At 46.5% G+C, this 12,285-nt stretch overlaps 2 protein-coding genes across 4 annotated transcripts in view; both read right to left on the reverse strand.

The window, feature by feature from the left end:
* NIPSNAP2 (nipsnap homolog 2) overlaps positions 1-4,720 on the reverse strand; it is a 44,307-nt gene extending 39,587 nt beyond the window's left edge. The window contains exon 1 of the mRNA XM_047839319.1: positions 4,553-4,720. Coding sequence (XP_047695275.1) covers positions 4,553-4,644 — 92 coding nt within the window. The 5' untranslated portion in view covers positions 4,645-4,720. The remainder of the gene's footprint in view (positions 1-4,552) is intronic.
* A 3,358-nt stretch (positions 4,721-8,078) lies between these two features.
* On the reverse strand, positions 8,079-10,884 carry MRPS17 (mitochondrial ribosomal protein S17). Of its 3 annotated transcripts, none has more exons than XM_047839551.1 (3): positions 10,827-10,884; positions 10,073-10,212; positions 8,079-8,499 (listed from the first exon to the last, which is right to left on the reverse strand). In XM_047839551.1, the coding sequence occupies exons 2-3, from the start codon at positions 10,193-10,195 to the stop codon at positions 8,230-8,232; spliced, it is 393 nt and encodes a 130-aa protein (XP_047695507.1). In that variant the 5' UTR covers positions 10,196-10,212; positions 10,827-10,884; the 3' UTR covers positions 8,079-8,229. The 3 variants fall into 3 exon arrangements, with proteins under 3 accessions (XP_047695507.1, XP_047695506.1, XP_047695508.1); XM_047839550.1 differs by having other exon boundaries at positions 10,755-10,844; XM_047839552.1 differs by lacking the exon at positions 10,827-10,884 and adding an exon at positions 10,526-10,664.
* Between the last annotated feature and the right edge of the window lie 1,401 nt (positions 10,885-12,285).

Below are 12,285 nucleotides of genomic sequence, written 5' to 3' on the forward strand. Positions count from 1 at the left end.
ATCAAGGCCAGCAGTGCCAGGCACACAGGAGGCATTCAATACTCACCAGATAGCCTAAAAGATGGTTCTAGGCTATGATGTAGGCAGTGGGGATGAAGGGGAAGGAATATCTTCAAAAGATATTCCTGAGGTGAAAAGGAGAAGGCACAGGCCCTGACTAGGTATCTAGACAGACAGTGTTGTGGTTAAGTTGGAGCAAACCATAGATGGGAAATACATTTAGCGCTGAGACCACAGGATGAGGCAGCAGTGGTGAAATGGACTTCATTCATTTGAACACTAAATATCTACTGACTGTGTGCTGCATATGCCAAGCCAGGCCGAGGATATAAAGATGAATAAACCTGGCCCTGACTTCACAGAGCTACTTGTCAGTGGGAGCAGACAGACAACCATGATCACAGCCCAACATGAGATAAGCTCCTTGATGGCCACATAAGGTGGTGGTTGTGACAAGGGTGGGGGCAGAGGTGGGGGGAGAGATGAACCAATTCTCTGAACGAGTACTTGTTGAACTGAAGCCCTGAAAGATGAGGAACACTTGTCAGGTAGATAGACGCCCATGAGAGGAAGTAGACCTATACCTGCCAAAGCCAGGAGTTTGTGAATATAGCCAGAGATGAAGAGGAGAGAGGAAGCTGAAGGGCCTGATTCAAAGAAGAGTCGAGCATTAAAGTAGTAACAATGTCACTCCTCTACTCACCACCAAGCCTCCTGCCACCCCAATAAACCTGTCTTCCACACTGCTGCTACAGAGAGCTATTCTCTTCATTTTTAAAAACTTCAAACACAGAGATGAAGGGACAGTATAATGAAGGCCTCTATACCTTGCATTTAGATGAAAGAATGATGAACATTTTATCAATTTTAGGTGTTTCTCTCTATACATATTTGCTTTTTTATTTTTACCAAACCATTTGAAAGTAGAGTACAGACATTATGACACTTTATTCCTAAAACTTCAGCATGCACCTCCTAAGAACAAAGACAAAACCATGATATGATTTTCACATCTGAGGAAAAGAATAATTCTAATATCCACTCCATATTAAACTGTCCCCAACTGTTCCCAAAATGTCTTTTACAGTTTTTCTTGGCAGGGGTGGGGTGGGGTGGGGTGGAATGGGAAAAAGAGGCACTGGGATCCAGTCAAGGTTCAAGTCAGAACTTTCTAACAGGAAAAAGTTCTGCACAGAATTCTTCAGTTGTCCCCTTCACCAACAGGTTCGAGACCTTACCCTTCCTTCACAGGACTCCAGACAAGTGTTGCCACCAGTTAAGTGAGGGGAGTGGTGGGAGAGAAGGTAGAGTGAAGACACACTGCAGGGAGAACTGACAGATCCTGTAGCTGGCTAGATGGGAGAGAGCAGGAGGGGGTGGGCTTGGGGCCACTACAGGGAAGATGTGCCACTACTGGAGAGAGAACCCAGAAGGAGCAAGCTCTACAGGAGGAAGAGGAGTTCACTTTTAGGTGCATAAGCAACCCAAGCACCTGTAGGATACTCGTGCAATGTCCACTAAGCAAATGAGACCCAGGCCTGCCACTGAGCAGAGAAGAGGTGCTGGCAAGATAGTCTCCTGGGAAGACTCCTCCTTCCCTTCTGAAACCCCTCTTGTAAGGTCACCCACAGACCCCTGTTGTCAAATCCAGTTTTCTGTAATCTTAACTTTTTAGCAGCATCTGGCACAGTTGCCAGCTCCCTCCTTGAAATACCTCCCCCTGGGCACTGCCACAAAGTGCCCTCACTGGCTGCTCTCTCCCAGTCTCCCTTGCTGTCTCTTCCTACATCTAGCCTGTGAACACATCTCAGGCCTGCTTCTCAACCCCTTCTCTATCCACACTCTCTCTGCAAGCAACCTCATCCATTCCTATGGGTTTAAAAAATGTTCTATATGAAAAATTTCAATTAAATGCAAAGCAGTATAATGAAACCCATGGATCTATCAACTTTTAGCATTCCTATATACCAGCAGCTCCCAAATGTAACCTGTAGTCCAGACATCTCCTTTGAGGAGTCCTATAGATCAAACAGGCCAACCGCCTTTCCATTTGAATAGCTCACAGCCATCTCAAACTTTACCAGGTTCAAAAGTGCTCTGGATTCCCCCCTCCACACCCTACAACTGTTCTTCCTTCTCTGAATTAGGAGCAAGCTCCCAGATGGCAAGGACCTTATTCACTGATATTTCCCAACAGCGCCCAGCATACAGTGGGCACTCATATGCTTATGGAACAAATGACTTTCCATAAATGGCACCAGCACCTGACCAGTTAGCCATTACCTATGATTCTGTCTCCCTTCCAAAATCAGACTGATATTTTTTATTTATTTAAAAAAATTTAATGTTTATTTATTTTTGAGAGAGAGACAGAGCGCCAGTGGGGAAGGGGCAGAGAGGGAGACACAGAATCCGAAGCAGGCTCCAGGCTCTGAGCTGTCAGTAGAGTCCAATGCGGAGCTCGAACTCAAGAACCAGGAGACCAAGTCGGACACTTAACCAACTGAGTCACCCAGGTGCCCCCAGACTAATATTTTAGTATATGTGCTGCCGAAGCGAGCACCCAGACTAATATTTTAAAAACACAGAGCAGATCATGTCACACTAGAATTTATATCTTTAAATGGTTTCCATGGTGCTCAGAATAAAATCCAATTTCTCTAAAATGGCTTGTGAGACCTGGAATTATCCAGCTCCTGCTCCTTGCCACCTGTCCTCTAGTCACTCTTCCCTTCACTCCTGGGCTCCTCTCTTCCTCGACTTTTCTGGAGTTTCCCAGTATGCCTTCATCCTTCCCAGTCAGGGCTTTGCTGCACACTGACCCTTCAAATGTCAGCTTAACGTCACATTCTTGGGGAGGCCCTCCATGATCTCATGTAGTAGGTTCCCTGATCTTCTCTCATACCACCTACTTCAATCTGTAAGTCTCTATGAGTTTTTACCTCTGCCATGGCCTCCTGGAGACAGTGACCATGGCTATTATGTTGAGTTTCACAAGACTTCAAAGACATCATTTACATTCAGTATTTGTACAATAAATGAATCAACTGGGTCTACACTGAGTCCTAAAGAACACCTACAGTTGAGGCAGATTAGCACCCAGGAAGGGGCAGTGGTCCAACGGTACAGGGGGCTTGAGAAAGTAATCCCAGAGCCAACAGGCTGGACAGAGATAAGGACTTTAGATTCAAAAGCATTCGGCCCCAGCAGGACGTGGGGGTACTGGACAGACCCAGGTCCAAATCTCCAGTTTACTAGCTTTGTGACCTTGGGCACTTTAGTGTCCAAGAGTAGTAGAGTATTTAGAGTCTTTTGGGTGAATGCGTTCAGCCTCAGAGGTCTTTTTTGGAAAGAAGAAAATATGAATTTCACAGGCTCATATCACCTGTGTGAAAAAAAAAAAAAAAAAGACACACAGTAGATGCTCAGCAACAGAAAAAAGGAGGTTGATTTGTTAATCCAACTGGAAACATAAACATCAAATTTGGAAATACAAGTTGGGCATCAGTCCTAAGAAGGGTGCTGAGCCTGAATCCTGACAAACTTGAGGTCAAATGCCTTTTCTAGCTAGGTGTCTCACCTGCTTTGACGTTCCATCTCATCTGCAAAATGCAGATCCTGCTACTTCTTAAAATTGCTACTAGGGTTAAATTAAATAAGCTCTCTGGCCCACAGTAAGAGTTTAACAAACATGCAGTTCCTTTACTGACAACTGAATTTTCTAGAGGCTCATTATTTAACCACAAACAGAAAACGTTTAAATTATCCAATGTAAAGAAAACAATAAAGCAAATCTACGTATAAGTTAGTTATGAGCTTGGTTTCTGAACATGGACTATAGGACATGGATACATCAAAGGCATGAATTCAGAAAACCGAATACTTAATCCATTGAGGTTAGGAAAAAACGTGTAAACTTGAACCCAACGCCTACTTAGCGCTGGTAACTGTTCAGACTTTTTGATCCGTTACCTACTTTTCAACGCAAGTCAAAGGCTGTTCGTAGCACTGAGACCTCCCCACCATTCCCCCTGTGCTTCACTGAAGGTTCAGACGGGACAACGCGTTATTTTAGTTCTTCACAACCTAAGAAAGAGGTGAGTAGTATCTCTACTGCCATTTGCAGATGCGGACATCAAGGCTTTGCGCGGGCACGTAGCGTTCTCTGGGCGCCCGCGAGAAGCCGGAGGCCGAGTCCTGGGCCTGGAGCCTCAGCCGCGCGCCAGCCCTCCGCCACCGCGCGGGTCGCGCAGGGTCAAGGTCCCGAAGGCCGAGGCCGCACGGCAGGCAGACGTGGCCTTGGAGCCGAGCGCCTTCCCCGCCGTGACCTTGAGCCCGGCCCGCCGGGAAGGCGCTCCGACTCCGCCAAGGCTCCCCCGCCTGGCCCGGCCCGGCCGACAGCGGCCTAGGCCCCTGCCGCCCCGCAACCCCTGCGGCTCTGCCCCGAGGGAGCGCTGCCGGGCCGGGGCGGAGACCCGTGCCGGGGACCCCGCGCCCTCTGCCCCGCGGCGGCCCCTCCCCGGCCGCTCCCGGAAAGGGCGGCGCTGCTCACCGGAGCACTGGCAGGAGGCTGCAGGGGGGGGCCCGCCGCAGGAGACCGCCGACCCAAGCCGCTCCGCGGGCGTGCAGTACTCGCGCCGCCATCTTGCTCTGGCGCCTGGGCTCCCACCGCCCGGGCCGCCGCTGACGCCGCCGCCGCCGCCGCCGCCGCGACCCCTCCCCCGGCCAGGCCCGCCGAGGCTGGGGCGGGGCGGGGCGCGCGGCCGCTGCAGCGCCAGGCGCCGCCGCCAGGGGAAGTAGGGCCCACGGTCCCGGCGCGAGGAGGTCCTGCAGCTGTGAGAAAGGAGTGCGAAGGCGAAAAGGACTGCTTTACGAGACAGTCACCAGCGAAAGGAGCTGAATGTCCAGCGCTAGAGGACCATGGGCAAGGCTTTAATGTACATGGAAAGATCCACCAGAAAAGAGTAACACTGAGTTCAGGCTTCTCCCCAATACCTTTTGAACTTTGTACCATGTAAATACATTGCCTTTCAAACCGAAAACAAACCCAAAGCAACGCTTTAATAAAAACATTCTAGATGAAAACATACTCAAGTTATCTGGTGGTCTCGGGACTACATTGTTCCTGTTCCCTGTTCATATCAACACTGATGGGCCCTCGTCGCGTCTCAGTCGTCAAGCCGACTCAGTCTAGTGGGGCAGGATGTGAAATAATTGGCTCCAGTGTGTCAAGTGTTGAAATGAAGAGGTTCACCAGACGGGAAGGTGACACGGACAGGCGAGACTGTAACCGGCGGTGGCTGTGAAGCGGAGGACAGAGCCGAGTTCCTGGCACGATAGCGCGGTCCCAAAGGAAGAGTTGACCAGTGGAAGGGAGGATATCTCCGGTCAAGAAAACAACTTAAACAAAGGTGTGGGTCGGGTGGCACTGTTTAGGGAAAGTGTATCCTGAGTAAAAGAGCCGCAAATGTAACCTTGAAAACTGCAACCGAGACAAGGTAGGCAGAAAGGGAGCTAGACAGTGAGAGAAGGGGGAGAAACAGGGAGGAGAGACCTCAGCCACCAAGGGGAGCACTGTGCAAGAATCTGCAGAGGCCAAGAGGGAAATGTCCTCAGGACGGGTGGGTACCTGGGAGGTCTGTTACCCTGGCAGGAGGGGAGAGGGCAGCAACTGGGCTTTTGGTCTGAGGGGTTCTCTGAAGCTAGTAATCTTGGAGGCAAAGGAAGCATTGGAGCTTAAGGGGTGCAGTTTTCTGACTGGGGGAATATTTGAACATGTTAGTATGGCAAGGAACCACCAGGAAGGATTAAAAAGGGGTCCTGTGGATGGAGGAGAGACAACAAGGATTTGCTCCAGATCAGGGAGATACGGGTCTCTTGGAGGCCAGTGGAAAGGAAGCCAAGGGACAGGGGACAGGAGTCCAGAGGCTATGTGGCTGAGCAACAGGCTTATGATTAGTGAGCCTGTAGACACTTAGACCCAAAAGGGAGCTCTCCCCAGGGCAGAAAGGACATGTCCCAATCCTCCACAGTAGGAGGGAAGCCTCTTTAAGCCTGTGGTGTCATTGTGCCCTTGTGACTTTCTCACACATTCTCCCAACTTCTCAGCTTTTTTTTTTTTTTTGAAGAGATGAATGCTTTTAAATTTATTTTCCTGAAATGTAAACTTGGTAAATATTTCTTGGTCGACCTTGCTTTTGTGCTATTTAGTATTAGGCCACTTATTCTGCATTTTTCTTCTCCACTGTTATCTTCCAATATTTTTTACTGGGGACATGTACTTTTATCTCACAGGTGTATAGCTGTCATAGAAGCTCACAGGTGTATATGTCATAGAAGAAATATTGGGCATCTTCCTGGAGCATAAGTTTTACACCAAGATTATTAGGAAAAATATCTTAAGAGGGATGCCTGGGTGGCTTAGTCAGTCGATTTCGGCTAAGGTCATGATCCCAGGGTCATGGGATTGATCCCTACGTCAGGCTCCACGCTGAGCATGGAGCCTGCTTAAAATTCTCTCTCAAAAAAAGCAGAGTATATGTAAGCATTTTAAATATTTGAGGTTTTTGCAATGGCTTGTACAGGTGCAAGGTGGAACCCACATTAACTCCACCTGTCAGAGACCTAGACACTCTTAGATGATTCCCTTTTGCTCATTCTCCTGGTATCAAGCTCTGAGAGTTCTACTTTGGAACATCATTTATCCAACCTCTTTTCCTCACCCTACTCAGTTTGTCTTAGGACCAGTCTTTGAACAGGTCTCTTTCCCTCTAATCTTTCCCCTTACAGTTCATTATGTAATTATATCATACTCTTTTAAAAATGTAACCTGCCACCACTTACAGTATAATTTCCACCTGTTTCTTTACCTGAACCCCACTCATGTTCAAAGTGTCCCAAGCAGTCCTCATCGGCTTGCAGAACCCCTTGGTTATGCTGCTTCTTCTCATAGTTTTGGGATTTTACATTCTTCCCTCTACCTGGAATGCCCTTTCCACAACCCTTATCTACTAGCCCAGGAACTGTTAAGATTCAGTTCTAGCACCATCTAGTCTCTTCTGGGAAGCTGTCGTCATTTCCCCCCCCCCCCCCCCCATGTGCTTCTCTGCTATGAAGGCAGCTGTACATAACTTCCCCTACTAGATTATGAGCATTGAGAGGATAGGCAGTGCTTGTGGTTACTGCTGAAACTCTGTACTTGTATAATACACGTATTAGTTGAAACTGAAATATGCTCCAAATCTCTTCCTAGGAGCCAGGAAACTGGAATATGTAACTCAATGTTTCTTCAGGTCAAAATCTAGGTTCATAGTTTATTAATAAACAGCAACAGAACTCAAACTCTCCAACTCAAATGCACAGTATGAGGAACTCTACAATTTCATCAATGTATCCGATTTTATGAATCCACTCCTATTTAATACACTCTAGAATACAGGATGAAAGAAAAGTGACACAGAATTTTCAAGTTTTATTTTCTATGTGTCGACATTCTTATTATAAGGTCTGACCCCAACCAGACTGCTGATTATTCCCATTTGTAATTGGTTAAATCAAAGAAATAATTTCAGGGTCACTGGGATGGCTCAGTCGGTTAAGCAGCCAACTTCAGCTCAGGTCATGATCTCACCATTCATGAGTTCAAGCCCCAGGTCAGGCTCTGTGCTGGCAGCTCACAGCCTGGAGCCTGCTTTGGATTCTGTGTCTCCCTCTCTCTCTGCCCCTTTCCTGCTTGCTCTCTGTCTTTCTCTCTCTCAAAAGTAATAAACATTAAAAAACAAAAAAAACAAAAAAAAAAAGAAAAATTTCAAATTAGTTTCAAATATATACCACCAAAAATAAATATTCACTTAATGCAGTCTTCTGTTTTAAGATATCAAAAGGTATTTTCCTCCCCAAATAAGGGTTCTAAGATAAATTCAAGATTCCTTTGAATGGAAAAAAAAAAAAAAAAAAAGATACACCTTCTAAAAAAGTGAGCTTACAAAACCATGCAGGGGATTACTAGGTACACTTCCTGTAAGAGGAAAGTATGTTCAATGAAAAGGAAATTTCAAACATGACCTTACACTCATGAAAAATTTTAACAAGGCCTTTACTTCATTTACTTTTAGCTATTCCATAAATACCAGAAGAGAAATTGGACAGTTTGTAATGAAATTTAGAAAAATTTCTTTTTCTGTAAAGCAAACTTATAAATCTTTCCCTTTGTCTCCTTCCAATCGTCCTTCACTGTGCTAAAGAGCTATTCAGTTCTTCCTGATTTTTGGTTAAGCGGGTAGTTTCCAAGCTGACTGGGCTTTCCAGGTAGGTAGTTCCTGCACAGGGTTTTCCGGTCACTGGATCTATGACTTGTCCAACTTTGAAAACGATCTCGGCCAGTTCATGTTTCACATGCTTTGTTCGTGGGACAGGTAGAGCTTTGAGAAGCACGATATCCCCAACTGTGCACTGCTGAAGAGCATCATGAGCAAAGTAGGTTTTCCGTTTATTAAAATACTGTTGAGAGAAGTAGGAACAAATCGGTAGTTCCCATCTGTGATCTGACAACGAGCATAGAATATAAAAAGTAATGCACAGAAAACAAGCTGGGACTTGGGAAAAAAAGATAATACACTCAGGAGGCTTCCAATACAAAAATTAACTGCTTAACTTCTAGAAAATAGCAATGACTTTCCCAGAGTGGATCATGTGCCTGAGCTCTCCAGCCTATTACCTTCAGTATCTTTGTCTATTCATCATCATCCTTCTCTATACTATTTAAACTCTTCCTTCCTAGTGGAGCCTTCTCTCCAGCCTTATGAACATGCTACTCTCACTACTAGCTGTGTGATTTGGCACAAGTCACTGAATCACTCCAGGCTTAGTTTTTTTCACAACCTAAAATGAGGCTCCACTATCTGCATCTCTAAAGTTATCCAGATAATTAAATGTTCTAAATATACACACCACACTTAGCTCCATGCCTGGCTCGAAGTACTGCAAACAAGCCACAGATGCTCATAACAACCTTGCTGCAGAAGGTGCTCTCATTTTACAAATGAGAAAACAGGCTCTGGAGTTAGGTAATGTGCACAGCTAGTAAACAACAGTCAATATTCACGCTAAGGTCTCCTGACTCAGGCCAATGATCAGGCTGTCGTCACTCTTCAGCTTGTTCCTGTGTTGTTGTTAATAAAAGACTTTATTCTTCTCCTTAACTCATCTGGCCTCCCCTTCCCTTAACCTTGTCACCTCTGCTCCTGTGTTTTTGATCCTAGATAACAAAGAACATTTCTACCTACCTGTGTGCCCAGTCTTGAATGCAGAACTGTCCTTGGCACTTTCCTCTCCCTCCCTTGCACATCTGACAAAAGGACTCTGGCCCTTCTTTCCGAAATCTACTTTTCCCACTGCATTGCAATTGCTTCAAGGACTGTTCAGGTTCTTATCGTTTCCATTCTAGACTTTTGCAATAGCCTTCTTACCTATTTCCTTACCTCCTGTCCTCATCTCTATGTTTCCAACTGTGTCTTTCCTTTGCTTATAGGATGAAATCCAAAAATACTACATAAAAGGCCTTTCTCAGCCCAGCTCCCACTGTTCTTGTATTCACTCAACAACAGTCAATGCCTTCTTAGGATCAAGCTCTGGGCTCAAACATGCCAAACTACTTGTTGTTCCTGTACAATGTCATGCCCTTTAATGGCTAAAAGAACTTCCATATACCACTTACCATGGCCAAAATGACTCCCCCAAATGTGGTCCTTTGGATAAAAGCCTTTCTGAGATTCAGCTCAAATGTCTTTGAGGATGCTCTCTTTCAGCAATGTGGAAAGAAAGAATCAGCTGTCCTGCTTTCTGCTCCCAGTACTTTGCACACAGAAGTACTGTATCAGTTATCAGACTGAGTTGAAATTAACTGTATGTGTCCTCAGAATTTGAGAATGAACCACGATTAATTCACTTTGTTATACCCACAGATCAGCAGACGTTCAGTGCATCTGTACTGACAGGGAATGGTTTCTCTGTTCAGAACCTGTAACATGTTGGTGATTTATCAATGCCTTCTGAAAACAGGGATATTCCTCACCTTTAATAAGTAGGGATCCAAAACAAGCCTGGTCACCCTCACTTTAGCTGTTTTTTGCATTGCTGTCCCAATCACCTTCCCCACGATCCATTTGGCATGGACGGATGAACGAACTACTGACATTATGTGGCTTTGATCACCTGAAAAACAAATTTCAAAGTTTAACATTCTGGTTGTTATGACTCACCAAAGGAATTTTGTTACTAGAACTGCTGAAGGTCAGAAACAGTTTTTGTTGACCTTCTGGAATCACCACTTTAGAGATACTTACACGTTTCACTATTTACTTAACCCAACCTCCCATCTTTATACTATTTACAAAGCTGTCATTTTAACCTAAGTCGCCGTGTCCCCCTGTACAAAACGGGAATAACAACAGGGTCTGCTCACAGGAGTGCTTTGAAAGTTTAACCTGTAAGGCGCTAAATGGCGCGAATAAACGTGGGCTCTTACTGGCGTCCCTTTCTTTCCTTCCGCTGGCTTGCGTCTCCCCAGAGGCTCACAGTCTGGCCACACGAGCGCACAAGGCCTTGGCGGAGCGGCCGGGGGGTCCTCCCCACTTAAGGAGACCTTGCCTTGGGGCTGCCTTCTTGATCAGTTAATGCCGAGTCCAACCCGCCTGGGGTAGGCTGGGGATGATTGATCCTCCCTCCCCGCACAACCCTGGGGTCAGGCAACTTCCCTTGCTTCCAGGCTCTAACCCGACGACACCTTGCGACCCGGGATTCACCCTCCGCAACAGCAGCTCCCATACCTCGACCTCCTCCTGGGTTTACTTTCACAGCGCGTGTCCTATTGAGGGCCGGTCGGAACGTGATGACGTCAGTCCCTTGCAAGTCGCTCCGCCTCGGACCGCTCCTCTCATTGGCCGCGTGTCCCCTTAGCCATAGGCGGGCGTAAGGGCAGGGCTCCGCCCACTCCCCCTTAAAGAGAACCGTAGACCCGGGTCATCCGGGGAGACGTACATCTTTTTTTTCTTTTAATTTTTTTTTTTTAACGTTTATTTATTTTTGAGACAGAGAGAGACACAGCATGAACGGGGGAGGGGCAGAGAGAGAGGGAGACACAGAATTGGAAGCAGGCACCAGGCTCTGAGCCATCAGCCCAGAGCCCCACGCGGGGCTCCAACTCGCCGACCACGAGATCGTGACCTGAGCTGAAGTCGGACGCTTAAACCCACTGAGCCACCCAGGCGCCCCTAGACGTACATCTTCTTTCTCCACGCTGTGGGCAGCTGGAACGTGGAGTATTCCGGCCTTTCATTTAACTATTCTGTTCGGTTTCCTCTTTTTAAGCTGAGCTCCCAGACTTGGACAAGGCCTTCCAAATCAGAGGAACCTCATTCATTCATCAAACACTGATTGGGGCGCCTGGGTGGCGCAGCGGTTAAGCGTCCGACTTCAGCCAGGTCACGATCTCACGGTCCGTGAGTTCGAGCCCCGCGTCGGGCTCTGGGCTGATGGCTCAGAGCCTGGAGCCTGTTTCCGATTCTGTGTCTCCCTCTCTCTCTGCCCCTCGCCCGTTCATGCTCTGTCTCTCTCTGTCCCAAAAATAAATAAATGTTAAAAAAAAAACAAAACAAAAAACACTGAAACATTGGACACTAAGTGCATTCTACCCCCACAGCTGCTTTTAAGATAAACTTCGGCAGGTTTTTGTGCCTAATATGATTTTAGGTGTTATTTTTCAATATCTGTGAGACGGAGAGAAGTCCAGTATCAGCACATATTTATGTGTGACAATTATGAAGGAGTTAGATGGGCCACGAGCAGACTGCTTGATAACGCCTTCTCAGATAAAAAGAGGACTGAGAATGTATTAGGATGTTAAGAGAAACAGAAAACAATAGGCTACTGGCACAGACAATTTGAAGACCAAAATATGGGTGTGGTCAATTGTCTTTGACCATTGAAACATCTTAGCAACTGGTGAGAGAAGACTGGGAAAATAAGAATTCACCCATACATTAGTTTGTCCAACACTCATTTCTTCCTTAGCAAATAGTTATAGAACACTTCTAAGACTCTGTGCTAGGCAAAAAGATGAATCGAAGAAGACTCCCACTCTCTAAAAGCCCACAAAACCGTGAGTAAAACAACCAGAGGTAATGGGAACCTTGAGAAAAGAGTGTGTAACTTTGCAGAGAGAGGAGACTTGATCAATACATAGCCCCTGGCCAGGGTCTATAGCTTGAGAATAGAGGGACATGGGAT

This window comes from Prionailurus viverrinus, chromosome E3 (genome assembly GCF_022837055.1).
Source record: "Prionailurus viverrinus isolate Anna chromosome E3, UM_Priviv_1.0, whole genome shotgun sequence".
Lineage (NCBI taxonomy): Eukaryota > Metazoa > Chordata > Mammalia > Carnivora > Felidae > Prionailurus > Prionailurus viverrinus.

Bases quoted from the DNA above. Each gene is read 5' to 3' on its own strand.
- MRPS17 (XM_047839550.1), bottom strand. From the start codon at position 10,824: ATGGGAGCTGCTGTTGCGGAGGGTGAATCCCGGGTCGCAAGGTGTCGT. The intron at 10,213-10,754 runs GGAAGTTGCCTG...TTTGTTTTTCAG, and splicing joins GGTTAGAGCCTGGAAGCAAG to GTGATCAAAGCCACATAATG. The intron at 8,500-10,072 runs GTGAGGAATATC...TTCTCTCAACAG, and splicing joins TGGATCCCTACTTATTAAAG to TATTTTAATAAACGGAAAAC.